The 26683-nt window shown below is 33.4% G+C and overlaps 5 protein-coding genes across 7 annotated transcripts; 3 read left to right on the top strand and 2 right to left on the bottom strand.

Annotated features, from left to right (window-relative positions):
• The first annotated feature begins 1436 nt into the window (after positions 1–1436).
• Positions 1437–14933, top strand: LOC103868583 (AP2-like ethylene-responsive transcription factor PLT2). Of its 2 annotated transcripts, none has more exons than XM_009146671.2 (9): positions 1437–9187; positions 9331–9481; positions 9713–10154; positions 10255–10337; positions 10511–10519; positions 10616–10704; positions 10807–10880; positions 10985–11112; positions 11422–14933. In XM_009146671.2, the coding sequence occupies exons 2-9, from the start codon at positions 9343–9345 to the stop codon at positions 12150–12152; spliced, it is 1695 nt and encodes a 564-aa protein (XP_009144919.1). In that variant the 5' UTR covers positions 1437–9187; positions 9331–9342; the 3' UTR covers positions 12153–14933. The 2 variants fall into 2 exon arrangements, with proteins under 2 accessions (XP_009144919.1, XP_009144920.1); XM_009146672.2 differs by having other exon boundaries at positions 9295–9481.
• On the top strand, positions 12183–20018 carry LOC117134196. Of its 2 annotated transcripts, none has more exons than XM_033292179.1 (2): positions 12183–14495; positions 15045–20018. In XM_033292179.1, the coding sequence occupies exon 2, from the start codon at positions 15066–15068 to the stop codon at positions 16128–16130; it is 1065 nt and encodes a 354-aa protein (XP_033148070.1). In that variant the 5' UTR covers positions 12183–14495; positions 15045–15065; the 3' UTR covers positions 16131–20018. The 2 variants fall into 2 exon arrangements, with proteins under 2 accessions (XP_033148070.1, XP_033148069.1); XM_033292178.1 differs by having other exon boundaries at positions 12183–14595.
• Positions 16600–21727, top strand: LOC117134197. The gene is made up of 2 exons (XM_033292180.1): positions 16600–17235; positions 17368–21727. The coding sequence occupies exons 1-2, from the start codon at positions 16659–16661 to the stop codon at positions 17724–17726; spliced, it is 936 nt and encodes a 311-aa protein (XP_033148071.1). The 5' UTR covers positions 16600–16658; the 3' UTR covers positions 17727–21727.
• LOC103868637 (zinc finger protein WIP5-like) lies at positions 19308–23245 on the bottom strand. Its single transcript, XM_009146718.2, has 2 exons — positions 22644–23245; positions 19308–21109 (listed from the first exon to the last, which is right to left on the bottom strand). The coding sequence occupies exons 1-2, from the start codon at positions 23205–23207 to the stop codon at positions 20651–20653; spliced, it is 1023 nt and encodes a 340-aa protein (XP_009144966.1). The 5' UTR covers positions 23208–23245; the 3' UTR covers positions 19308–20650.
• Positions 23240–26683, bottom strand: LOC117134195. The gene is made up of 7 exons (XM_033292177.1): positions 26598–26683; positions 26401–26530; positions 26010–26129; positions 25753–25929; positions 25428–25649; positions 25069–25333; positions 23240–24868 (listed from the first exon to the last, which is right to left on the bottom strand). Exons 1-7 carry the CDS (start codon positions 26681–26683, stop codon positions 24450–24452), a joined length of 1419 nt encoding a protein of 472 aa, XP_033148068.1. The 3' UTR covers positions 23240–24449.

The raw sequence follows: 26683 nt of genomic DNA, 5'->3' as shown, positions 1-26683 counted from the left end.
TTTTGGAGGTTCCAGATCAAATTTAAATGATTATTAGTGTTGTTGTAATATTTATTGTGTAATATTTATATCTTCATGTAATTTCTAGAAGCTTTTTTTGTTGTTAAGTTTTTTTGTATTGTTGTTGTCTAAATTTTGTTTTAAAATACTTTAAATCTTATTATAAAATTTTATTTAATTTTATGTGTAAAAAATAAGTTTATAAGAAATTGAAATTTTTATGAGATATAAAGGATTAATACGATAAACGGAAAAGTATTTAAGAATTATAAATTTGAAATTTTGAAAAGTAAAATTTCAAGTATAATATTTCACTTCTCAAAATTTCAAATATAAAGTTCGAAGAGCATTGACGCAACATGTGATTCCTTTTTGTTTGTCCATTATTTTACTTAAATCTTCTAAAATGTATGCATCAGATCACTGTTTCCTTACATAGACAATCATATGATCAGTTGATAACTGACACATTATTTTCTTTATTTGATTATTATTCTTTAGTTTCTGGGAGCATTGATTATCTGAGACGCTGCAGTCTGAGTGAGTTCAGTTTGGAAGAAAGCGAAAAAGGAAATCCATCTTTTTCTCACAATTTTTGTTATATTATTAACTTCGTTATAGTTTTGCCAAAAATGACACTTTTGGTTAAACTTCAATTTTAATAAACGTAGAAAAGAGCGAATGATTTACATACAATAAAAAAATCTATAAATTAATAAACATTTCATGTATATTAATTCTGGAACATTACAACATGTTTTTGTAGCCAAGTGTTATCAATACGATGATTTTTTAGAATTCTTAAAAAAAATAAGTTAGTTCACATAAATATATATTATATCTTTATTAAACTAACTGTTAAATTAATTAGTAGTGTACAAAAAAATATTCTCAATTATTTTCTTAAATAAAAACTATAAAATTACCTCATATGATTAACATATATATGACAATTAATGATTATAAATAATATATATTTGATAACAATTTTTGTATTCTCTCTCTTTTTAATTAATTTTATATTATTAAAAGAAATTAAATATTCACATTAAGCATATAATAAAAAATATTTTTTTTTCTTATATTTTATATTTTATATTTTTTTAAACGACTATAAATTACTAAAAATGGTATATGTCTCACATTGAATATTTTGTGATCAATGGTTTAACTTTTTTTGTCAAGAAGAATAAAAATGATCATAAATCGTATTAATATGAAATCTCATTAATAAATATTCACATACATATATTAATTATTTAAATTATATACTATAAAAATATAAAATATGTTAATTTTAAAATTTGCATTGAAAAATTATTGAGATCTTACTATTTTAATTCTGAAATTTGTATTGAAAATCTCATATTAATTTTTTTTTGCTATTAACGGTTTAATTTTTGTTATAATAATAAATATTTTTATTAAAATATACTATATATATATATGTGTCAATATCACTAAAGTTTAATTATATACCATATAAAGTAAATAAAATGATTATTTTTATTTATTTACCAAAAACATGGCATTAAATAAATAACCCTCAAAATATATTGGTTTTGATTTATGTGATTACTCTAATGCGTATAATTTTATGTATACAAATTATTTTTTGAATATGTGATTTCTGATATGTTATTTGATCCTCACAATCCTAGAAATATACTTTTTCAAATTGATGTGACTTTTTAATATTGTAAGCGCTATATATATATATATATTTATATATATTATTTCATTCAGATTAAATAATTCAGTCTTGATTTTTATTCTTAGAGAGCTTTTAGTGAATATCATGACAAGATTCCAATCATCTCCTTTTGAGTATGTTCGAAGAATGATAGATTTGATCCTCCATTTAATATTTGTTTCTTCCTAATACCATATCTAGCTATTGTAATAGTAAGAATAAGATATTTGAACTATTTATTATAAGTTATTTAGTTTATAATTTAATAAATCAAAAATTTCTTAGTTTACATATAATGGAATGGAAAAGTACTTTATATTTTTTATTGGTATATTCTTAAATAACTAACCTCAAAAGAGTAGGTTAATAAAAAAAGTAATTTATTTTGCTGTTTCAAAATTAAATGATTTTTAGACCGAACTGGTTAATATATACTAGACAAATATTTATATTTCGAGTTTGCATATATTCCATAACAACTTGATATATTAGATTTGAATACTAACCTGTGAATATAGTTTGCCGGTGATTTCTTCAAAAGTTTGATTTTTAGATATGTATCTGGAGTGGAACAAATTTTTACAGATGTCCGTATTTTTAAATTTAGACTTAAGTAATTCACAGAATTTACATAAGAAGTTAAAAAATAATAACAAAATTCATATCATTGAAACAAAAACGAGAGCGAAAGCACAATTTTATAGAGTTACAAAATGAAATTACTTATGGAGAGTCAATAGTAAACAAATTGAGAAAATAAAACCTAATCTCCTTTCGTTATTTTACAATTTCCTATCTTGTTTAATGATTTGTGTCAGCCGCAAAACTTAATTTTTTTGTCTGTATATGAAGTTTTAAAATAAATAAAATGAGCTGTAATATGTTAATTATTCAACAATGATTATACATTTAAGAGACCAACATTTGTATTCGTCATTTTATAATCGATAAAAAAATATAATTTTGCAAATGTTAAAATTATTTAATGAACAAACATAAGTATAAAAAACTCACCTCGCGCGTGCGTCCATGTTATTATCTAGTTATAATTAATAAATTTCAAGGGTTCTAAACAGGATTAGTATAGGCAATGAATGTGACTACAACCCATTGTAACGTTGGAATGCATTTCAATTGTTTAAAACGCGTATAACAAGATTATTCTGATATCAATGTATTGATAGTGTATTTAACCAAATTTTGTTCTGATTTCATCAGTTATTTTGATTGTAGTCGTATACTTCAAATCATTTTTTTCTAACAAATTAGATTAGATTGTTTCTCAAGAGCTTGGTTTGGCTTCTTGATGAAATGAATCGTATCAACTTTATGTTATTGTCTTTGATAAACATATAGAATAATATAACTTTTAGATAAGAAAAAAGGAATTGGATTAGTGTAAAATATGATTCAATTTGATAAAATAATAAAATAACAAATTTTTGAAAACCTTATATAAATTATATGATCCCAATATAAATATAAATTAAGAATAATGAAAATAAATTTTATATAAATATAATCAATATTGTAATTTTTTTTATTCATATTGAACTTTATTATTAGCTTTTCTTAATTTTTCTAAATAATTTTTTTTTTTATTTTATACTTAAAATGCATTAACATTTACTGTATAGACCAAATAATCGAATAAGAGCGATAGAAAATCTTTATTCATTAAATATAATCAATACATATACCGTAAAATCAAATAATATTCATATTTTTACATAAAACATACTTTAATATATATGCATTTTTTTTGTCAGCAACTTAAACATTATTACATTTAAATATGTATAATTTTAAAAGGAAATTTTTATAATTTAATAATTTAACAAATTGGTAAAATAAAAAATTACAATATTATTAATTTATATAAATTTATTGTATAGCGTCAATCTTAGAAATGAGAACAACAGAAAATCTATGGAGCAGACCTTTAGACCTGTTTGATAAAATACTGTATTTGTGTGAATAGAAAACTAAATCTACAACCAACAGAGCTTATGTTAAGTTACATTGTTTATTTGGTATATATATATATTTGTATGTACTCTCTCCGTTTCAAAATACATGATATTATTTCTTAGTGTACAAAGATTAATAAATTTATTTTTCTCTAAAAAATGGTTTAAAAAATATAATTTAAAAATCATCCAGCCAATTACATAAATGACTACAATATCTAATTGGTTACACAGTTTTCAATAAAATTAAAAATAACATAAAAATATTAAAACATCATCTATTTTGAAACAACAAAAAATTTATAAAACATCATCTGTTATGAAACGGAGGAAGTATTAATTTAGACCTTTATTTTGGTGTTGATACTATTTAAATGGGGTATGTATTAATTTATGTATGCATAAATGTAATAATTTAATTATCTTACTAGATTTTGATCCGCGCTTCGAAAGCGCGGGTTTTATGGGTTATATACGAAGTTGGGTATGAGATAGTATTTTGAATATATTGTGTATTATTATGTTATAAAGTCGTATTATATCAAATACAAAAATTTATTTAAAATTATATAACTTATGAATAAGTTTATTCGAGATTTTTTATATACGCTCTTATGTAACTCTTTCTTAAGTATGAAAATTTTACCCAATTATGATAAACGAACCAAACAAATACAAAATACAAGTTGAGGTTCGGGATTAGGAAAAAGTACCTATTAGATTGTTTTGGACTTGCGAGTCTCTGTTGGATTCCACGTACCCAAAGTACTCAGAATGTTTTGTTCATATTATGTATATTTGAGTAATTCATATATGTTTTCAGTATAAAAATATTATTGTAAAATTTGGATTCGCGTTTTCTGTTATAGTTTCAAGTTTTGGGTAAAATTTCAATATTTAAAAATAGATTTAAAATATTAGATATTTTTGGTTCTCGGGTAAGATTTTGGTCTTTTAGATATTTAGTTATTTCTAATATTTGTTTGATTTTGGATATTTTCGTGTTTTGATTTTTTTGGCTTTTCGGATTCTTTAGATGTTTTTGTCCTAAATACTCAAACCGAGCTAGACTCATTACGTAGCCAAATTACATAGTAAATTTTACAGATACTTGAATTATTGACTCAAACTGACCTGGAACTAAAAAGAACCGATCTGAACAAAAAAATAATAATTTAAATACCTAGTTGGATATAAATGTCCAACACCCAAAGAACTTGGACCTGAAAGAAACAAATTTATATTTGACCCGAAGATCTAAATGCTCAAATCTAACATTTCACTATATTTTAGTGCATTTTATAAAAGTTACATTTGTTCAGTTGGTGAAACTTAAGATTTATATGCGAGGTTTTTGGCTAATTTAATACTATAGATTAGTAGGTTTTTTGTTGAGCATTAAAAAAAAGATTTGTTGGGTTTTTGATAATTTTAAACTTATCTTAAATACTAAATTGTTATTTATCAATAAAATAAAATTAACATAATATATAATTTTTAAACTTATCTTAATTATGAAGTTAATGAGACATATTTAGAGAAGAGTATAATAAAGTGTACGTGATATTATATTTTCGTGAACCAAATTTATGTGGTCCTATATATACAGTATAATCTTTTCGTTTACAAAAAGATATGAGTCCAATAAATAAAAACTTTGACTAAATAATTGTTTGAGAAATTTAAGATAATATATTGTTGGTCTAAATCAAAGTAAGACCAAAATATTATTAGTTAATGAAAAGGTCTAAACAATTTTTTAAAGTAGATTTATTAAAATTCTTTCACTTTTAATAGTATTGATGAAGTATGAAGTAGAGCAGGAAAACTAAAATTAGTACAAACGAATACTATAGTGGTTTTTTTTTAAATAAACTAAAGTGGTCTTCACATGGGAAATCGTTTTCTTTTCTTGTCAAATGGAATGGAATATACTGATCAGTAGGTTTGGGTGTTCTAATACATGTTTGGGTTGGGGATTTTAGATTTCTGGGTACTTAGGTATAGAAGTATAGACTTCAATCAGATATTTTTAGATATCGGGTTGGATTCGAGTATTTTTAGTTCGGGTTCCATTATTTTGGATCGGATTTAGATATTTAGATTTTGAAAAAAACAATTTTTTATTACTCAAGTTTCTTATAATAGATTGAACGTTAATAGTTTGGAATTTTTTTTTTGAAAATATAAAAACACTAATTTATTTTTTTGTTTTGAGAATTTGAATGTAATTTTTGGTAATGCATGAAAAAGAATCATAACATGCATTTTAAGTGAATAGAAAATTATTTTGTCTACATTTTAAGTGTCATTTTGTGTTTGTGTACACGGATTAAGGAAACAATTAATTTTGTACATTTCCAATATAAAAACACAATTACCAATACACCGAACAATATTTCAACCAATAGAAAAATAAATTATTGAATAAAACTAATAAATTTTGCATTGAAAGTCGAAAACGACACTTATTTTGTAACGAAAAAATTCTCTACAATGACACTTAATATGAAACAGAGGGAGTATAAATTTAGCAATGTACAGCATCAATATAAATATTTAGAATAAAATAAAAGAGGTAAACTAGAAATATATGGTTAAGTATACACATGTTCGGTTATCTTTGGATATCCATTCGGGTTCGAATCGGATTCGGGTATCACGTAAAACGCACATCCCTACTGTTTAGTGTTAAATATTGACTAATTCTCTCTTATGTTAAAAAAGGTTCTGAATGGTAATAACGGATTGAGCGGTACGGGACAAGCAGTACAATTGCGGTACGGTTTTAATAGTTATAAAAATGTATAAATATATGGTATATGTAAAAAAATTTGCTATTATTAACTGCGCTACGGTGCGAAGCCGATTAAAACATCTGGAGCCTTAATAAAATTATACTAAAACCTGTTAATTACACGTATTAAAATAAAATTAAACTATAATTTAATGAGATATATTCTAATTTTGTAGTGAGAGAGAGACGAGCTCCAACTTCTCACTAGAAAAAGGTTTCAGAAAACAGTTGACTCACGGTGGCCGGTGGCTTTGCCGCCGGTTACCATCCTCTTTTTTTTTTTTGCTTTGTGTTTCATCTTGTAAGTTTGTTTGTCCGTGTCTCTGTTGATCTCTTTCCGGCATCGTTGGCTCTGTTGAGTTTGCATGTCCGGGTTCATTCCAGTATCGCACCTTCTTATGGTGGATGACTGGCTTTTGACTCTGGGGCCGTGTCGTCTTCTTCGGTGTTGGTCGCCGGCTATCGTATCCAATCGTTTGTAGGTGTACGCAAGAGTTTTCTTTCTCGTGTGTGGGTGTCTTCGTGTTTGGTGGCTTGGCTTTGGATGAGATCTCGGTGATTGATACTCTCCGATGGACGAGCACAAGCGTAGACGGTGTAGCTGATGGAGTCCCAAACTTCCAATATAGTCGTTGGAAGGCTTCGTTGGCTGTGGTCTTGTTTCCCGGAGGATTCTGGTGGTTAGCAGTTTGGGTTGGATCGGTGATGACTTTCTGTCGGTGAAGATGGTGGAGGATTGTAACAACACGTGTCTCTCTTTTCATGTTTATTTTAACACGTTTTATAGTATCGGTGGTACCGTTTGTTTGTGATCCGTGTGTTAGGGTAAACTAATGTTGGGCCTCTGTTTTTTAGTTTATGATGTGGGTTTGTTGCTGGTGGACCTTTCTTTTTACGTTTGTATGTTTGAAACCTCAATAAAATTTTAACTAGTGAAAAAAAAAATTAAACTATAATTTATCAATTACACATACAATAATAGGAACTATGTTATGGATGACACAAAGGCATGCTACTAAATAGTAGAGTCCTAGTAGCACAATACAAGCTTCTAGTGTGCATACGACAATTAGTTATTTTAATTTTATGTTATTTTTATTTAATCTTAAAATACTAGACAATATCTCTCTTTGACGGGTGCGAAGTCCAATCAATCAGTCAACAGATTTAAACTCGGGAAGACCAAAACAAAATCCCACCCCAATTCTTTTTCATTTTCTAATATCCTTTTTACAGGTGAAAACTAAATAAATAAAATAGTTTTACTCTTCTAAATACTAGTACTAAGCTATTTGAATTATTTTCATCTTACATATATTCAAATTATTATGAACGTCAACGAAGAGTGACTTTCACTCTTTCCAAATATTCTTAGTAAGTATTATTAAATTATGTGCTTTATATAATATTGTATCATTGTATGTCCTTGAACACATGCAGAATAGCAAACTCGGGGATCTACAAATATAATAGCATAGTTTAAAAGGGTCGATCCAATTGTATGTATATTACCTTTGAGTCATTTCAATGTGATTGCATGTATGTACACGTAAACGTATACGAATACGTAGCCCTGTGCTTACACATGTTTAAGGATATGTAAGTACATGTGTATGCAGTGAGAGAGAATGGTCAATGGTAAGAGAGTGGGAGATGATTCGCAGAGTGTGGGAATGCTGGGCTTTGGGGAGTCATTAATCGCGACAAACGAGGAACGTGAGTTCCGATAATCCAAGTGGGGTAAATTTTTGGTTTTAAAATATTAAGTGATTTTGATTTTGTTTGCTTTTAGGGTTTGGATTTTTTCCACTTGGAAGCGTAGATTTGTCTTATTCGCGACACTCGTGTCCCAAATCTATCGCAGTATCATATCCCAGATACATGATCAAACATGTGAAGTGTAACATTCGTATTAATTTAGTCACTTTTCTATCGTCTCATTTCATTCTATTATTGTGATATGATAACATGTGGTTGTCTATTTAATATATATCTACTACTCCCTCCGTTTTTAATATAAGTCGTTTTACAGCTATACACATACATTAAGAAAACCATTAATTTCTTATATTTTCTAAACAAAAACATCATTAATTATTTACCTAACCACAATTTAACTAATAAAAAAATAGAAGATATATTACCATTGGTCATACAACATTAATTATTAATAAATTTTACATTGGAAAACCGAAAATGACATATAATTTGGAACAAAAAGGTTTCTCTAAAACGACTTATAATAAAAAATGGAGGGAGTATATTTCTATCTAAGATATATATACTTATGAGATTCGTTCAAAAAAAAAAAAGATATATATATATTTATGAGTAAGTTATTATTTTGATATATAATGTGGCTGTGCATAACAATCAGATAAAAACTCTATATTATATATTTACACTTATTCTTGCATAATTTTAATGGTTGATAATAAAATTGCGGCAATCCTTTGTTGAGGTTTCGAAAACAATTTAAAGCGAGCATTTAATGTAATAGGTTTAACTTCAAAACCTGTTTAGCTTCCGAAAAAGTACTCCTTCTATTTTTAAGAGTTTTACAAATATCTTCGTCTACTTTGTTTAAACCCCTCAAGTTATCGGAGAGATAGAGATAGGGATAGAGATAGAGAGTGTGTGTTTAGAGAGAGAAAGTACAAGTTTGCGACTGTGTTGCAGCCTTACATAGAGAGCAAAACAAGATCTCTTCCCGTCTATCCTTGATAGGTAACTCTCTTCATCATAACATTTCTATTCACTAAAGTAGCTTAAATCTCTCTCTCTCTCTTTATCTTATGATACGTCTCTAATCAATTTATGTCCCCTTATTCCAGATTTTATCAAAGTGATTTAAGATTTGATTTTCATAGGAAGGAAATATAATGAATTCTAACAACTGGCTTGCCTTTCCTCTATCACCAACCCATTCTTCTTTGCCTCCTCTCATCCACTCCTCACAAACCTCTCAATTCAATCTCGGCTTGGTCAACGACAATATGGACAACCCTTTTGAAAACCAAGGTATATGCGCCCACACGTACATATGTTCATGTATATTTGAAATCGTTTCATTTATCATATATCTGTTACGAGGGTCCAAATTCTACACTCATTAACAATATAGTAACTATTTTTAAATCGCAATCTAGTCGAATGTACTAGCACATGTTTAAAAACGGAAATGTTTATATCATGCGTTTTTCAGATTCTTGTTTTTAATTGCTTTCACAAAAGCATTGTATGCTTTCTCAGAATGGAATATGATCAATCCACACGGTGGAGGCGGAGAAGGAGGAGAGATTCCAAAAGTGGCTGATTTCTTAGGAGTTAGCAAGTCGGACAATCATCAAGCCGACCTCGTACCGTACAACGACATTCATCAAACCAATGACTCAGATTACTACTTCCAAACAAATAGTCTGTTACCTACGGTTGTCACTTGTGCCTCTAACACTCCTAATAACTATGAGCTTCAAGAGAGTGCCCACAATTTGCAATCTCTCACCCTTTCAATGGGAAGTGCCGGAGACGCCGCTGCTGCAGCGGCGGCCGTTAAAGCCTCGCCTGGTGAGACCAGCGCGGATAATAGTAGTAGCACTACTAACATAAGTGGAGGAACCACCGTTGAAGCTGCACCGAGACGGCCCGTGGAAACTTTTGGACAACGAACCTCTATCTATCGTGGTGTTACAAGGTCTTAATGATATCAAGTCTTAAAGTATTGTTTACTTTTTATCTTAAAGTTTAGTAACGAAATGTATATAAATATTTTATTTTTATTCTTGGTATTATAGACATAGATGGACCGGTAGATATGAAGCTCATCTTTGGGATAATAGTTGTAGAAGAGAAGGACAATCAAGGAAAGGAAGACAAGGTAAGTGTAGTCATGTATTTTATTAATTTCTTAATTGCTTAATTCGTTTCCTCTTTTGGTCCCATCTCTGCAAAAATATTTAATTTGGACTATAGATACGCTATTTAATTATGTTCCTCATCATTCTTATGGTTTTGATGCTTGAATCTTGGACTTCTTCGAAATCTCTACAGTCTACTTAGGTGAGTATACATTAATATTGTTTTATTGGTCTCCATTATATATACTTTGATTTAAGAATTTAAGAATTTTTTTAATAGAGGTATAATTACATTCAGGTGGGTATGACAAAGAAGAGAAAGCAGCAAGAGCATATGATTTAGCTGCACTCAAATATTGGGGCCCCTCTACTACTACCAACTTTCCGGTAAGTTATTTCAAATTGTCATGGTTATATATTTCAAAGCTTCTAAACGGTAGTAATGATTGATAATATCGTTATAATTTCCTACGTTTTCACATATTTTAGATTACTAACTATGAGAAGGAAGTTGAGGAGATGAAAAATATGACGAGACAAGAGTTTGTGGCTGCTATTAGAAGGTTGTCTTAACCCTTTTTCATTAGATTTGAACGTATTCGTTGCATAGATATATAGTATATTAGTATGGTAGTTTTCTAATCAAAGAACTTCTTAATCATTTTAGGAAAAGTAGCGGATTCTCGCGTGGTGCATCGATGTATCGAGGAGTAACAAGGCATCATCAACATGGAAGATGGCAAGCAAGGATTGGCCGAGTTGCTGGAAACAAAGATCTCTACTTGGGAACTTTCAGTAAGTACATTCTGTTTTATCCTATATTGTATATATATATATTCATATTAATATAAAAATATTTATTTAAAACTCTTATTTCAGTACTTATCTGTTTACAACACCTTCTAAAACTATTGAGGAAATTATACTTTAGCCTATGAACCGCACTATACAACTCAAATTGTTTGGCGATCAGTAGACCTAGAGATAAGTTTAATATTGCAAAAAGATAATTGATTTCTATAATAAGTATATTTTATCGAAGATGTGAATAAACTACTCACGTAAATAGATTGTCATGCTTATATTCTCATTTGCCTTGGTCAGCCACAGAGGAAGAAGCAGCAGAAGCATACGACATAGCTGCAATAAAGTTTCGAGGTCTAAACGCGGTTACGAATTTTGAGATTAACCGCTACGATGTAAAAGCTATCCTAGAGAGCAACACACTTCCTATAGGAGGTGGTGCAGCTAAACGGCTGAAAGAAGCTCAAGCTCTAGAATCATCAAGAAAACGTGAGGAAATGATAGCCCTCAGCTCAAATTTCCATCAGTATGGTGCAGCGAGCGGCTCTAGCTCTGGGCTTCAGCTTCAACCTTACCCACTAAGCATTCAACAACCTTTTGAGCATCTTCATCACCAGCCTCTACTTACCCTACAGAACAACAACGATGTCTCACAGTATAATACTAACGTTCATGATTCCTACAGTTACATCCAGACGCAGCTTCATCTTCACCAACAACAAACCAACAATTACTTGCAGTCTTCTAGTCACAACTCGCAACTCTACAATGCTTATCTTCAGAGCAATCCTGGTTTGCTTCACGGATTTGTCTCTGATAATAACAACACTCCAGCGGTTTATGGAAACAACGGGATTGGTATTGGGTCAACCTCCACAGTAGGAACATCGGCCGAGGAAGAGTTTCCCACGGTTAAAGTTGATTACGATATGCCTCCTTTAGGTGGAGCCACAGGGTGTGAACGATGGACTAATGGAGAGCATGGTCAGGGGTCAAATCCAGGAGGTGTCTTCACAATGTGGAATGAATAAAAGGTTATTTTCTGTCTCTCTTGCGAGGCAAGGTATGGTTCTGAATGATAGATATTATTTTCTTGTTTACCAAGTAGTTTAGAATCGGCTGGAGTCTTCTTGATTAGCAGAGGCTTTAGAATTTTTATCACTTTTGACGGCGAAGATGATGAATTTGTAGACGGCGGTTAATCAAGTCCTCAAGGGTTAGTGTTTTATGGGCACTGAAACAAGATGGATACGTGCCCAAATTTTGTTTAAAAGCTAACCCTTTTGACTAATTTCTCAAACCTGTAATTCCTTTTATAATTAAGATTTATGTTCCCTTTGTTTTATTCTCTTATATTGCTGAAAAAATATAACTCTCTTTTTTGCCAACAAATTTAACTATATTGAGTCTATATTACACTGCATGTGAATAAACTTGCGTCTCTTCCACATATTTTTTTTTTGGCTTAAAATTCACCACAAAACTTCACAAATATGTGCAGTTGTTACTTGTTAGGTCAATCAATTTTGTAGTATAGCTTAATTGACGTTTAGAAGTGCGTAAAAGTTAAGTCTAACTTGTATCTTCCTGTATCTAACATGTAAATAATGTGCCAGCTGAAAACCTTAACAGAATTTTTCAGACATCTAGTGTGTATTTTCCCCTCTATAGTTTGTAAACGTATAAATATCATGACTGTTGAGGAATAAACATATATTGTTGATTCCCCACTCTTCATAATAGGGTCTTATACTTTTAAATTTATGTACGGTTCTAAGTTTATAAAACTTGATATAATTACGGTTTTGCTTCTTCCAAACATTATTTCCGAAACTCAGTCTGCTTTTGTGCCGTGAAGAGCAATCTCGGATAAGGTTCTAATCACGCATGAGGTTTTACGCTTCCTTCAACCCTCTAAAACACGTAAAAGATGATCAATTGAGTTAAGACAGATATGAGCAAAGCCTATGATACGTTTGAATGGGAGTTTATTAAACTGGTTTTTGAGAGACTCAAATTCCACCATAGATGGATTATGTGGATAATGGAATGTGTCTTGACTGTTACCTATACCTTCCTTATTAAAATGGCTTTCCTAGAGGAAGAGTTAAACCGAGTAGGGTTGTCCGACAAGAAAACCCACTATCACCATACATATTTATACTATGCGGTGAAGTGCTCTCGGGTTTGTGTAACATAGCTCAAAAATCCGGTAATATGGCTCGAATTTGAGTGGCGTGAGGGAGTCATCGAGTCAATCATTTTCTCTTTGCGGATGACACAATGTTTTTCATTAAAAGTTTAAAACCAACAAAGGGAACGCTTCAGCTATGAAATCGATCTTGTCTCTGAATGAATCTGCATCTGGACAGTTCATCAACGCTGAAAAGTCTTCTATAACCTTTTCACAGAAAGCCCCTACATCGCCCAAAGACCGTGTGAAGGACGGTCTCCAAATTCAAAAGGAAGACGGAACCGGGATGCACTTAGGCTTACCCGAATATTTTGAAGGACGTAAAAGAGATATGTTTACTTCAATAGTAGCTAGAATTAAGATCAAAGCGAAAGGATGGTCAAATAAATGATTATCTACAGCGGGGAAGATGGTCATGCTCCAAAGCATCTGACAGCTTATTTCGTCTTCTGGAATGACATGCTTTAAGCTGCCGGTCTCTCTATTGTAAGCGAATCCACTCAGCGGTTACACGATTGTGGTGGGATGGAAGAAGCGGAAGTAGAAAGATGGCCTGGGTCTTTTGCTCAAAAATGACCCAACCGAAATCGCTTGGAGTCTTGGGTTTCCGAGATTTTCAGAGTTTCAATGACACCTTCTTGGCTAAGCTCAGCTTGGAGAATTATTCACAACCCAGCATGCCTTCTCAGTCGTGTCCTCCTCGGAAAATATCGCAATGATCCAAAACAATTTCAAGTCTCCCACAGAAGTGTTGAGTCACACGGCTGGAAGAGTATTTTAATTGGGAAAGACCTCATTTTGTGTAACTCGGGATGGGCAGTTGGGAATGGTTCATGATAAACTATTGCACAGAGCCATGGCTAAGTATGTCTGAGAAGGAATGACCTATGGAACTAATACGTGAGAGACAAATCGATCTCAAAGTCTCGAGCCTCCATTTTCAAGATGGTTCAGACTGGAACAAAGATGCAATTCAAAGATGTATCCCTCAGGAAGAAGAGAATATTCTCATGATAAAACCAAGTAAGCTGAGAGCAGCGGACAGATTAATATAGTTAGGTACCAAGTCTGGGGAGTACTCAACAAGCTCTGGATATTGGACAGCAAAGAACGATCTCAATGCGACATCACCTTTTCTACAGTCCCCCTTGATTGTCAACTAAGTATTTGGAAACTACAGGTATCACCAAAACTGAAACTCTTCCTTTGGAAACTTTTCCAAGGAGCTTTATCAGTGGGAGCATGTCTAGCAGCAAGAAATATATCCTCTGCCATAGCTTGTAAGCGATGTAGCCTTACTGAATCTATCACTCAGCCTTACTGCTATTTTAAAACCAGAGATAGGCACGAAAAGGATAGCTCATTATCTTGTTTGATTCAATTAGAAAACTCAAAAAAATCTGTCCCTTGTTTGCATTAAGTTGTCTAGCTCCAGTTTCCTTTTTCGGTTTATTTGCATCAAGCATAAAATCTTTTTTTTTCTTGTTTTGTTTCTTTTAAATTGAAAACCAAAATAAATATTTATTTCCCTTGTTTTATTTTATAGATTTCGAGATTTGCTTGATAAAGTTAAAAAAAAAAAAATTAGGAGTTAATTTTCCATTTGTTTCAAAACTTTCAAAAAAAAAAAATATATACTAAGTTTCCATTTTTTTCATTTGTTTCTTATTCTTCTTTTTTTTCTTTTGTTAAGCCACGACTTGATACTCTTATTCTCTGTTTTTGAAAGGTACCAATAAGAGGAGACGCCATGACAGATTACTTTGAGGAAGAGAGTTCTTATGAATCAAGCCAAGGCTCCGATCTTGATGAAACCGACCAAGCTTGGTCCAATGAAGAGGATGGCTGTGATGGGTCATGTTCTGATGATAACTACTCTATGTCAGAGTATGGAGACGACCCTGCTGAAGCATATCCTGAACCAGAGCCACCTGATTACTCACATGGAGATACCAGCTACCAAGGAGAGTATGAGGGAGAAACTGAATCAAATATCAGTTTCAATAAAGGAGATGAATGCCAAGGAGAAGAGACAGAACGTGATGATCCTGAAACTGACCAGGAAGGCTCATGGCAAGAGGAAGCTGATTCTGAAATCAGTTTAGAAGAGGCAAATGAGCATGAGGAAAATTTCTCTAAAACGGAAGAAGTCTATGAAGATGTTGATGGAGGAGAAGCAAGTTTCCAATCTGTTAAAGAAGAAGTTGGAGACGAGTCTCATGCTGAAGGCATACCCTGGTGTGAAGTACCTTACTCTGACCAGGAGGATGAGTACCAAGACGAAACTGGCTTACAAACCAGTGTAGGAAACTCTGAGGAAAACTATGGAGGAAAGCCAGACTCTCAACAAGACATTGCTGAAGAAGAAGAGGCCTTAAGTGAGGCTGGAAGAAATGATGATCAACCTGGTTACGTCATCTTTGCAGGTCATCATCAAGGACCAGAAGCATACTTGTGCTGGGAGAAAGATATGGAACATTGGTTTGATTCTAATCAAGTCAATGAAGAGGATAAGACAGCCATTGCCGAAGACACTCTCACTGAAGATGCCTTTAGAAAGTGGGAACAAGATGCTTATTGGCGACTTGCCTATGATGAACCAGAAGCTACTTGGCAAGAAATGAAAGAACTCTTGTATGAAGAATATGTGAAAGGAGCTGGAGATGAGCTGTTGAATCAGATACGGGTCTATACTAATCTTGAACCAAGGCGGCTGATATTGGCAAAAAGGCCAAATCGAAAGGCTAAGCTCAAAAATGCTCACGACCTAAAGCTACACAAGGAGTCTACACTCATCATCAAGGGAGCAACCTAGCATACAACATCAGCAAGGGTCAGTGGCGTGCAAGGAGTTCCAACTCCACAAGCCAAAACTCGAGAGCTAAGTACAAAGCCATTGCCTAAGTTCCATGAGAAGAAGAAACCAAGTAAGTCTTCTAAATCTTCAAAACCAGTAGAATTCATTTGCTATAGGTGTCATGAGAAAGGCCACTTTGCTGTAACCTGTCCAACTAGGCTAGTAGTGACTTCTAATTCACTAGAAGTTAACTTGGATTCAACTAGTGAAGTTATATCTCACTTAGTATGTAAATTTCCTACTTCTGGTATAATGCATTTGTCTTGCCCAAAGGCTGATTATGCAGGTCTAAATAAGGACCAGGAGGACGTGGTTTCAAGGTTAAAACAATAAGAAATCATCCCTGAACCAGACCCACAAGAAGGACTTAAACCAGCCACTAGAAATCCATTGAAACTAGTAGATGTTTCGGTCCAAGCACATGAGGAGGTACAAAATAGTTTAAATAAATTAGTGTGCTCTGTTTATGATTCTTCCAAGGCTACCATGACATGCTTGTCTAGTCCCAAAAGGTGTGACACAGGTACATCATTTAGAAAAGGACCTATGAAGCAAAAGAAGGTGATTTTAAAGAGAGATGACAAGGCACCACCAAAGGAGCCATCTTTGCTTAAACACCTCTCTGGAAAAGATGGCACTACGACCAGTAGCATCTTACTTCAGGAAGAACCCCCAGACCAGTCACCAAACAGACAGGCCGTGCCATTGGATGCACCAATCAAGCTTCCAAATCAGGTAAGTGCAACTATCCCTTGTTCGATAATCAATGATTTGGATATTATGCATACTGATTTATTATGCCCTGATAAGTTTGAAGAAAGACTAGGGTGCTTAGAAAATTATGTGGAACATAATCCTTGTCTTAGATCCCACTTAGAGAAGAAGCAAGAAAATTTTTCATCTACTGAAATTGGAACTCATCAAACCGATTTATATGTTGAAAATTCCATGACTGCCATAACACACTTGTCTTTTGCCAAAGAAGTTGAGTTTATGACAGGAACAAAAGCTGAAAATTCTGGAGATATTTCCAAGGCTAAGTTCATACCAGGCCGGACCAGAGGGATTATCCTATCCTATCTGTTCAAAGAAGAACCACCAGATGCACCATGCATCACTAAATCAAAATCCAACCAAGGTATGACCTTAGACTCCCAAAAGAGAATGAAAGCTGACTTGCTCTACCTTGGTGCAGGTTATACAGTTTCGAGGTCGAAACCTTTTCAAGGGGGAGGGAATGTTGCGGGCACAGAAACCGTACCTGAACCGAAGCTCAGCCAGATAAGCAACAACTGCCTCAATAGAGCTACCCGCGACCAAGGGTCATTCAAAGAAGTGCATCTCAACCACCAGAAGGAATTTTGGCATGAAACCAATTTTACAAGAAGACCAGCTCAACCATTCATCACTGCAGCGTGGAATTACAAGAAACGCTTCACGGAGGAAGAAGTTATGAATTTTACAAGTTGGAGGTTTCCCAGCCCATCCGTGTGCGAGTATCGGCCCTTAAAAGAGAAACTAAGCCAAACCAAGAAGCGGCCCGGGCCAAAATAAATTATGGATCTCAAGAGGGATCTTTTGTGGATCCAACAAGCCAAGAATCAGGAGAAAAGGCCCAGTGAAGTTGAAGATATAACCATTTTCCCAGAACCGGTTATAAGAAGCCAAGTATGGAAAGATTGTAAAATCAATTCGGTCAACAATCTCCAAACCAAGATTACTCAACCAAGGAAACTTCCACACGATCCAAGACATCCAGAGGACACATCCCACGATCCAGAAGAGCCTTACATGATTTTACCATACACCAGAAAGCATGGGAATAAGAAGACCTTCATTTCGGGTAACTTGCGTTTTTCGGATTCATTCTTGCTTGGAGGAGTTAAGGACCAACGTCTCTTTCCATTTGAACCAGAAGATACCAAGTTCAATGTGAGTTTATTCAGCAACCAGAGACCCTTATTTCGTGGATACAAAACCAAGATATCAAGATACAAGATCAGACCTTCCAAAGCTACAAATCAGCCTAACGGCTAGTCTATTGAAGACAAAGACCATCAGCTTTATTTTCTTGTATTTTCTTTCCTTTTCTAGAGTATTAGAACGTTGTAGTTGAGACCAGGTCGAGCCTATATAAGCTCAGGTCATAGTTCATTGTAAGACCCCTTGATCATTTTTAAAGTAATAAGAAATCGTTTTCTTTTAAACAAAGTTGTGTATTCTTTGTTGTTATTTCTCTAGTTCTTTGTGTGTGATTCACTAAGTCCTAAAGAAGCCACGTCCAGGGAGCCTTGTGTGATTCAAGACCATCTGCTCGTCCATTGATTGAGAAAGTCAATCTATATCCATCTATCCATTCCATCCATCGATCCAGCTTGGAAGAGATTCATATCAAGCAAGCCGGATTCCATCCTCAGTCCATTCTCCATCCACTGATGCTTGTTGAGAGAGACACACGTCCAGCAACAAAGATCCCATCATCCATCTTTCTATCCTTCTTATTTGAATTGTTTTCATTTTTGCATATCATTTAGTTTTGAATCTTAAAAGAAAATCCATAAGAATCATATTTGCTTCAGTTTATCATTTCTTAGATAGTTTATTTTATGTTCTTCATATAGAAATAATAAAACTCATAAAAAGGTTCATCCTTGTTTCAGGTATAAACTGGCCGTGCCATTCCTCCACCGCAGCCGTCTAGCCGATCTTCCATCTGTCCGTCCGTCCGATCTGTCCAAGCCGAACCAAAACCAAACCTCAGTCAAGCCATCCGTGTAGTCTGAATCCCAGCCTGCAACACTTTCTCACTAATTTATCTTGTTTATGCAGGTTTTTCATCACATGGTTCTCATCTTCCTCTTCTTTAAAGGTAGATCTATTAATTTTAGATATGTATTTTTGAGTGTTCTATAAAGGTAGATCTATCTAATCTTCCACTCATGTTCTTTGTTTTTAACCCATTTGAACGTTTTTTGATATGCAGGTTTTCTCAAATCTAGAAATACAAGTTTTTCAGATCTGGAAGACTTCTGGGCTAGAAGACTTCCAGACGACTTCTAGGAAGTCTTCCTGACGACTTCCAAGAAGTCTTCCAGACGACTTCCAGGAAGTCTTCCAGACGACTTCCAGGAAGTCTTCTGACGGAGTCTTCTCCCTTGTCTCCCTTTCATAATAGATCTGAGCGTTTTAGTAAGTTTTTATGTCTGATTTTTATTCATTTGGTAACCTCCTGTTGCATAAAGTTCATACCTTTTTCCCAAACTAAAACACTCCAAACCCATTCTAATCTCTTTGACTTGAAAACACTAAACTTTATATGAATTTTTCATTTTTGGCTCATGTTTTTCTCACTAATCTATCTTTTTGTTATAGGTTTTTAATCAGATGGTTCTCATCTTCCACTTGGATATGTACTTTGTGTGTTCAATAAAAATATATCTATCTAATTTTCCACTCGTTTTCTCTATTTTTAAGCCATTTGAACGTTTTTTGATATGATATGCAGGTTTTTCAGATTTGAGTTTGATATACATGTTTTTCAGATCTGGATTAGACTTTTGGAAGACTTATGGAAAGTCTTCTTGGAAATCTTCTAAAATATAATGCGCTAGAAGACTTCCAGTTAGACTTCTTTCAGAAGACTTTAAAGTAGTCTTTTAGGAAGTCTTCTGACGGAGTCTTCTTCCATATCAAATGGAATTTAAACTTGTCTTTGTAGATGAATGTTCTATAATAGTTTTGTTTGTGGTATGTTTTGTGTTTTGCATGTGTACTCCTTTAGTTGTGACTTTTTTTTGTAAATTTGAAGAGATATTAATAAAAAATTTTGGTAAATATGTTCATTTTTCCACAATATTATCTTGCCAAAATTACTTGACATACAACTTCAATAGCAAAACACAATAACATAAAAAATTAATCAAATTTATTACAACTAAGGGAGAAGAATTCTCACGAAAAATTAGTCAAATTCACAAAATATAAAATATTACATAAGTTCAAAGATAGAACACGATAACCCAATGATTTTATTTAGTCTTCAAATGCATAAGATCAATGTTTTCTTAAATTTGTCGAGATCTCTATAGATCTACTGAAAATAAGAAATAAAGAGAAAACTCTAAATTTTATTAGTCAAATCTTAAACTGAATACTATAAATGGCTATATATAAGAACCATAAATCTCTAAAACCCTAAAATATTATTATCTAGATTTAAAATAATTGATAAAATATTTAAATATTTCCAAATATCTATTTGCATCATGGACTCAATCTTAGATTTCGTGGGTGTCATAAATTAGACTTTGGCCCAGAATTAAAATAATTTTAAGAAAAATTAGTAAAAAAGCAACACAACATACCAAGGTTAGGTGGGACAAATGCGCATAATGTTACATATAACATGGCCAAAACGAAACGACACATGCATAAAAATTTAATGCATGAGGGAACAAAACAGAACACACGAAATAACATTAACACTCATTGTTGTTGCAATCATCTTGTTGCTCGATATCAGAAGCAGCCTCGTAGTAGTCCTCATGATCTCCCCCAAAGCTATCAATCCCACAAGGAGCATGACCATTCCCAAAAGCCTTGACGTGGTCCTTAAGAGACCTCTTGTGTTTAAAATCCGAGCCACATGAGCAATACCAAAGTTTACCGCAATTCTTCTCATGCGTTCTCCAATCTCCTTTCACTGCAAAGGCTTTGCCACACCTGCGACAAGCAAAAGGTCTAGATCCGTGTTTGCGTTTGTAATGTGTTTGGAGGGTTCGAAAGTCCTTGAGAGGCTTGGCTCGTGGGTGGTCAATGTTGTTCTTGCAGCCTGGCGCACAGCAGAAACATGGTAGTCTTAGCATTCCTGTTGGTTGTGTTCCTCTAAGTGACTCTGGTCCCTTTCTGTATTGTGAACCGTGTCCCCACATGTGCATCTATAATGAAAACGTTTTTATGTCACCAATCATAAATGAGTCATCATCAGTATTAGAAAGTATTGGTTTAAATCTTTTTAAGTTTAGGATAAATACTATTGTTGTGAGGTATTTCATCAATCATAAATGTGAAAAACACTATATGTAAAGTTATGTACATATACAGTCCTCTTTATTTCATGTTAAAGTTTGCTTTTGGCATGAAATAACTAGTCCCACATAATTATTAGCTGTTTGTCTATCTTTTGGCCTTTTGGGTAGTATTACTCTCTTACTAGTATATATCCCTGTTCGAAAACGCGGCCGCCTAGCCGCCTAGGCGGCCGCTTAGGCGTTGCTCGGAGTCCAACCGCCGCGATTATGACCTGATCGGTCACACTAGGCGCTGGACCGCGTTAACACGCTTTGACCGCGTATTATCCGCGTTGACCGCGTAATATTACCAGTCTTAAACGCTTAAAACTCAAAAAAAATTGAACTATTGGGCCTACAGCAGGTTTATGGAAACCCAATTGCAAGTTATAATGATGGCAACTCTAAATGAGTATTTATAGGCGTCTTTAGCATCACCCCTCCTTATGTTTAACCGATGTGGGACTTTGTTTCATAGGTGTTTTTTTTTAAAAAAAAATTAATTAAAAACACCCTGTTGGTGGATCGATCCCTGTACCTCATAAGAGGTTGACAACATCAAACACCAATAGACCACAACGTCTTTGGACGTATGTACATATACTGACACATATATAAACATTATTGTAATAAAAATATGACATTAACAATAACTTTTGTTAAACCAATAAATTAAAACTTCAATAATATACAAAAAACTATTACATTCTAATATATTTATATTATATATTTAATTTAAATATTATTATAAATATAATAATAATAAAAACTAGTCCCCGCGTATACCCCGATTAATCTCCGATTTTTCGATAACTCGCTAGGCCCGGAGTCACCGCCCGACTAGCGCCTAGCGTAGTTTCGAACAGGGGTATATATCTATAAAACAAAATAAAATATATTTTTTGATTTAAACAAAACAAAGTCTATAGGCACAAATAATCTGCTAGACATTAACTCCTCTTTATCGTTTCATATTTATATCTCATATTTTATTGGGTTTTATGAGTTTACAAAAATCAAGAGAGACAATAAAGATGGAGGTGGACTAAGCATGTTTCAGGGTTATATAAATCCAGTCTGACAAAAAGACTGTTGGTTAAAGAAGATCTTCTGACTTATTTGGTAAGTTGATCTTTACATAGCCACCATCATTCAACACCCTGAAATCGATTTGACGTCTACAATCAAATTTGTAAAAGAGTTAATTGTTCTCGAGTTACTAAAAACATCACGGCATAGTATGTGTTTAGATATACACCTAAATATCCATAAATCAATAACGAGTTTGTATATTAGACCTACCAAAAAGTCTACGGACTAATTAAAATCTATTTTCAATAACACGAAGTCAAATCTTGAAATGAGTTACTATTTGATTCTTAAATCAATGGAATAGTAGTACCTGCATGTTGTTGTATCTGTTGAATGTCTTGAAGCAAAGAGGACAAGAAAACTGTGTAGGACCAATCAAAATCTGAGCAGGAGTAGGGATCCAATAGTGATGACCTCTGTATAAATCTTCATGATGATCATCATCATCATGAAGGTGGGACTCGACTGTGACCTCCACTTCTTGGTCATGATCTTGATCTTGCTCCTCGGTGGTTGCCTCAGGAGCAATATAGCTCCCACCATCCCCGTAGTTTGGTAACCCTAGATGAAGATCCACGGTTACATCATGAAAGTTTGAAGAGGTAGTGTTATCTGTGTTCAAGAAACAGGGTTGACCATGTTGTTCTTGGTGCCTTATGGGACTTAAGCTAAGAAGGGGAAGAGCTTCTCTGAGCGGTGGTGAGTTAGGGAAAGTGGAGGTAGTGGTAGTAGGAGACATGTAATTAGGGTTTGTGGTATCAGGGTGATAGAAGCTATTTTGAGAGTTGTAAATGTAAGAGAGAGAAGTGGAATAGTTGAAGTTTGTATTGTCAAATCCATTGTTGAAGAGATTAGAACAAGCTGGATTAGACATGACTTCGAGGAGAGAAGACAAAGAAGAAGAAAGACACCGTAACTATGGTTGATGGGTTTGTGCTAGAGAGAGAGGAGATAGGGATGTTAGTTTGAGTACGTATATATATGGGTGTGTGCGTGTATATAATATATATTTATGTAACTTTTGAGATGTGACGAAGCGGTGGAAAATGTTCATGATGATAAAGAAAGGGTACGGAGAGGGAAGTAGGGTGAAAAGACCCAAGAAGAAAGAAGAAAGTTGAAGAGGCAAAAAAGAAACTAAACAAACTATCTTTGGGACTCGCAATGGTATGTCTTTGGATGTACAGAGTATACACTATAAAGTCAAATATATTTAGGCTTCGGTGACAAACAGCTCTGCACCACATCGCCATAAATAGTAACAAAAATTATATATATATATTTATGTATTTATATATTTTTGTTAATATTACAACCGTACTGCACTTGTTCCACAGTTGTCCCGCACATCATCATTCAGAACCTTAGATTTTTGTACTTAAAGAACTAGGATGACGAAAGTATACTTAAGTGGCTTAAATTAGGTAAAAATCTGGTGTATGGTGTTTAATCATTTATGATTTTTCAAGAGAATTTGTATTTGGTCTGATAACGGTTAGAAATGTTTTACGGTTGCCCATAATGTAAAAAATAGGATATAAGTGTAGATTTCTTTGAAGTTAGCTTAACCAGAGAAATCTGAACAAATGCATCTAAAGTTTTCTTTGAAGCCAGCTGAACTGGAAAAATGTGAAGGAAAGCATAGAAGGAGCCTCGTAACTTTTTTAAATGCCCAATTTTGTTTTGTATCACTAAAAGTGTTTGAAGCCTGATTTTATGAAATGTTGTGCATGAATTTCCTTTGATGGTTATGCATAGACTAAACCAAATATATGAACAGTATTGAAAATGTATCATCCAAAATATTTTTCCTCTTCAAATTGTTTGGTTAGGCAAGATAGTTGTAATTTTTTTTGGTTTATAAATGGTTTCTTTTTATAAGATGTTCTATTTCTAAACAATATCATCAATTGTTGCACCATGGAGTGTCTTAAATCTCTGTGCACCAGTAAATGCCCAGTATTCGTTGGGTGTATGCATTTTCTGTTTAGAAAATTTTTTTTCTAGATAAGTATGTATTTTTAATTATAGGGAAAAGGAAATCTGGTTTTGAGGCTCATATAAATACCGGGTTAAGAATTGTAAAATTATTCATTCATATAATAATAAAAAATCACTACAAGAAAACATCGGGATACTGAGGGAAAAAATCGTCGGTATGTCGTCGGAATAACGCTATTCCGACGACATACCGACGAAAAAAGTCCTCGGAAATATCTTCTCGGAAATTCATACTTCCTCGGAATTCCGTCGGAAATTTCCGACGGAATTCCGAGGAAACAAAATTCCGAGGAAACTCCGAGAAACATATGTTCGTCGGAAGGTTCCTCGGAATATACCGATGGAATTCCGATGGTCCAATCCTCGGAAGTTTCGACAAAACATTCCTCGGAATGTTTATCGGAAAATTCCGAGGAACATATGTTCCTCGGAAAATTCCGAGGGACAAAACTCCCTCGGAATTTTCCGAGGAACTCCATTCCCTCGGAAAATTCCGAGGGAAATATGTTCCTCGGAATTTTCCGAGGGAAGAAAGTTCCTCGGAATTTTCGAGGAACTCCATTCCTCGGAATTTCGAAAAAATTTATTTTTTTTAAAAAATTTAAATTTTTTAAATTTAAATTTAAAAATTTAAAATTAAAATTAAAATTGAATAAAACATTAAATAAAACATAGTAGATAATATTCAAAGTTAAATAAAACATTCAGAGTTTTTGGTAAAAAAAAAAAAAACTACGGGTCTTGGATGTTCGGGAACACCTCGTTCGGGTACATCCTCTTCATCATCTCCATCATCTGCTCGTTGAGCCTCTTCTGGGTCTCATAGCCCGCCTGTTGAGCTGCCATCTGGGTCTCCAACGCAGATATCCGATCATCCTTGTCCTTCAGCTGAGCCGTAAGAACTTCCGGATCAACATATGGCGGTGGTGCAGAAGAAGGAGCAGCCGACCGGGAGCGACGACCCAAACCGACCATACGTCCCTTCTTCTTTGGAACCGACTGAAATATAAAAAACCAAATTTAGATAATATAAATTGATGATAAAATAAAAATCAAGAAATAAATAAATTGAACTTTTAAAAAAAAAACTTACCGATTCAACGATTTCGTTGATTCGAACCCGGGACAAGTTGGTCGAAGCCGTCGAATCGTCATCATCGGTTTGAAGCTGAGACACTTCGTCGTACACCTGAGTTTGGACCAGGTCGACCACGTCCCTCACAAGACCATCATCAATCTGACCGGTCTTCTTGTTGGTATACGCCCTTTTCATTAGGGCGAGATCATCAACCGGCTCGCCCTCATTTTCTTCCGCCTTGAAAAAAAAATAAATTAAACAAACATTAGAAATTTGAAAAAATGCATAAAAAATAAAATTCTGAAACTTAAATAATTAAAGAAAAAGCGGTTGAACTTACCATGCGATCCGCGAGAGTGGCAATAGATTGGGCACCCAAGTTATGCTTGTAGATGCCCTTCCCTTTACGGTCGCTCCTGCGGTTGTTGGAGTTGGTGGAAGAAGTTTCTTTCGTCTCTTCCTTATCCCAATGCTCACACAACTCCTTCCATACCGTGTCGTTCATCGACTTTGGGACCTTTTAATTTAAAAAAAAAAAGTTTAATAATTTAAAAAATAGTTTAATAAATTAAAAATTGTTAATAAATTAAAAACTACCTTGTTTACTTCCCACTTCTTCTTCCACTCGTACATCTGCTTCCCATAGTTGTCCATAACTTTATGGACAAAATGGTTATAGATAGAGAGCGTATCATCGGAATTCCAGTTGAATTCTTGCTGAAATAGTTTAAAAATAGTTTTTAAGCACAAAAATATAAATAGTTTAATAATTACAAAAATAGTTTTAATAAATAAAAAATAGTTTAATAAATATAGAAAATAGTTTAATAATTACAAAAAAAAAGTTTTAATAAATAAAAAATAGTTTAATAATTAAAAAAATAGTTTTTAAAATATTTAAAATGTTTAATAAATATAGAAAATAGTTTAATAATCACAAAAATAGTTTTAATAATAAAAAATATAAGTAAAAAATTTGAATACTTACCGCAAACTGACGAAACCACAGATGCTGCTTCTCGACGGGGAAGTGAGTGAAAGTCGGATGTCCCTTGTCGAGGGCAGAGTACATCATACGGTTGATCCATGCGCTGATCCCGTTCCCGGATCGGTTGAACCTAATAAAAAGAACAAATTATTAATAATCAATCAAATTTTAAGGAAAAAAAATAAAAGTTTAATTACCATGTTTGACCATGTCCATGTGGATACTCAGTGAGATAGGGAAGATGGTCACGACCGGGCTGTCGAACCAACTCCGCAACACTCAT

This window comes from Brassica rapa, chromosome A05 (genome assembly GCF_000309985.2).
Source record: "Brassica rapa cultivar Chiifu-401-42 chromosome A05, CAAS_Brap_v3.01, whole genome shotgun sequence".
NCBI classification, from domain to species: domain Eukaryota; kingdom Viridiplantae; phylum Streptophyta; class Magnoliopsida; order Brassicales; family Brassicaceae; genus Brassica; species Brassica rapa.
Note: the sequence above shows the minus strand (reverse complement) of the source record. Positions and strands in the feature narration are given on the sequence as shown.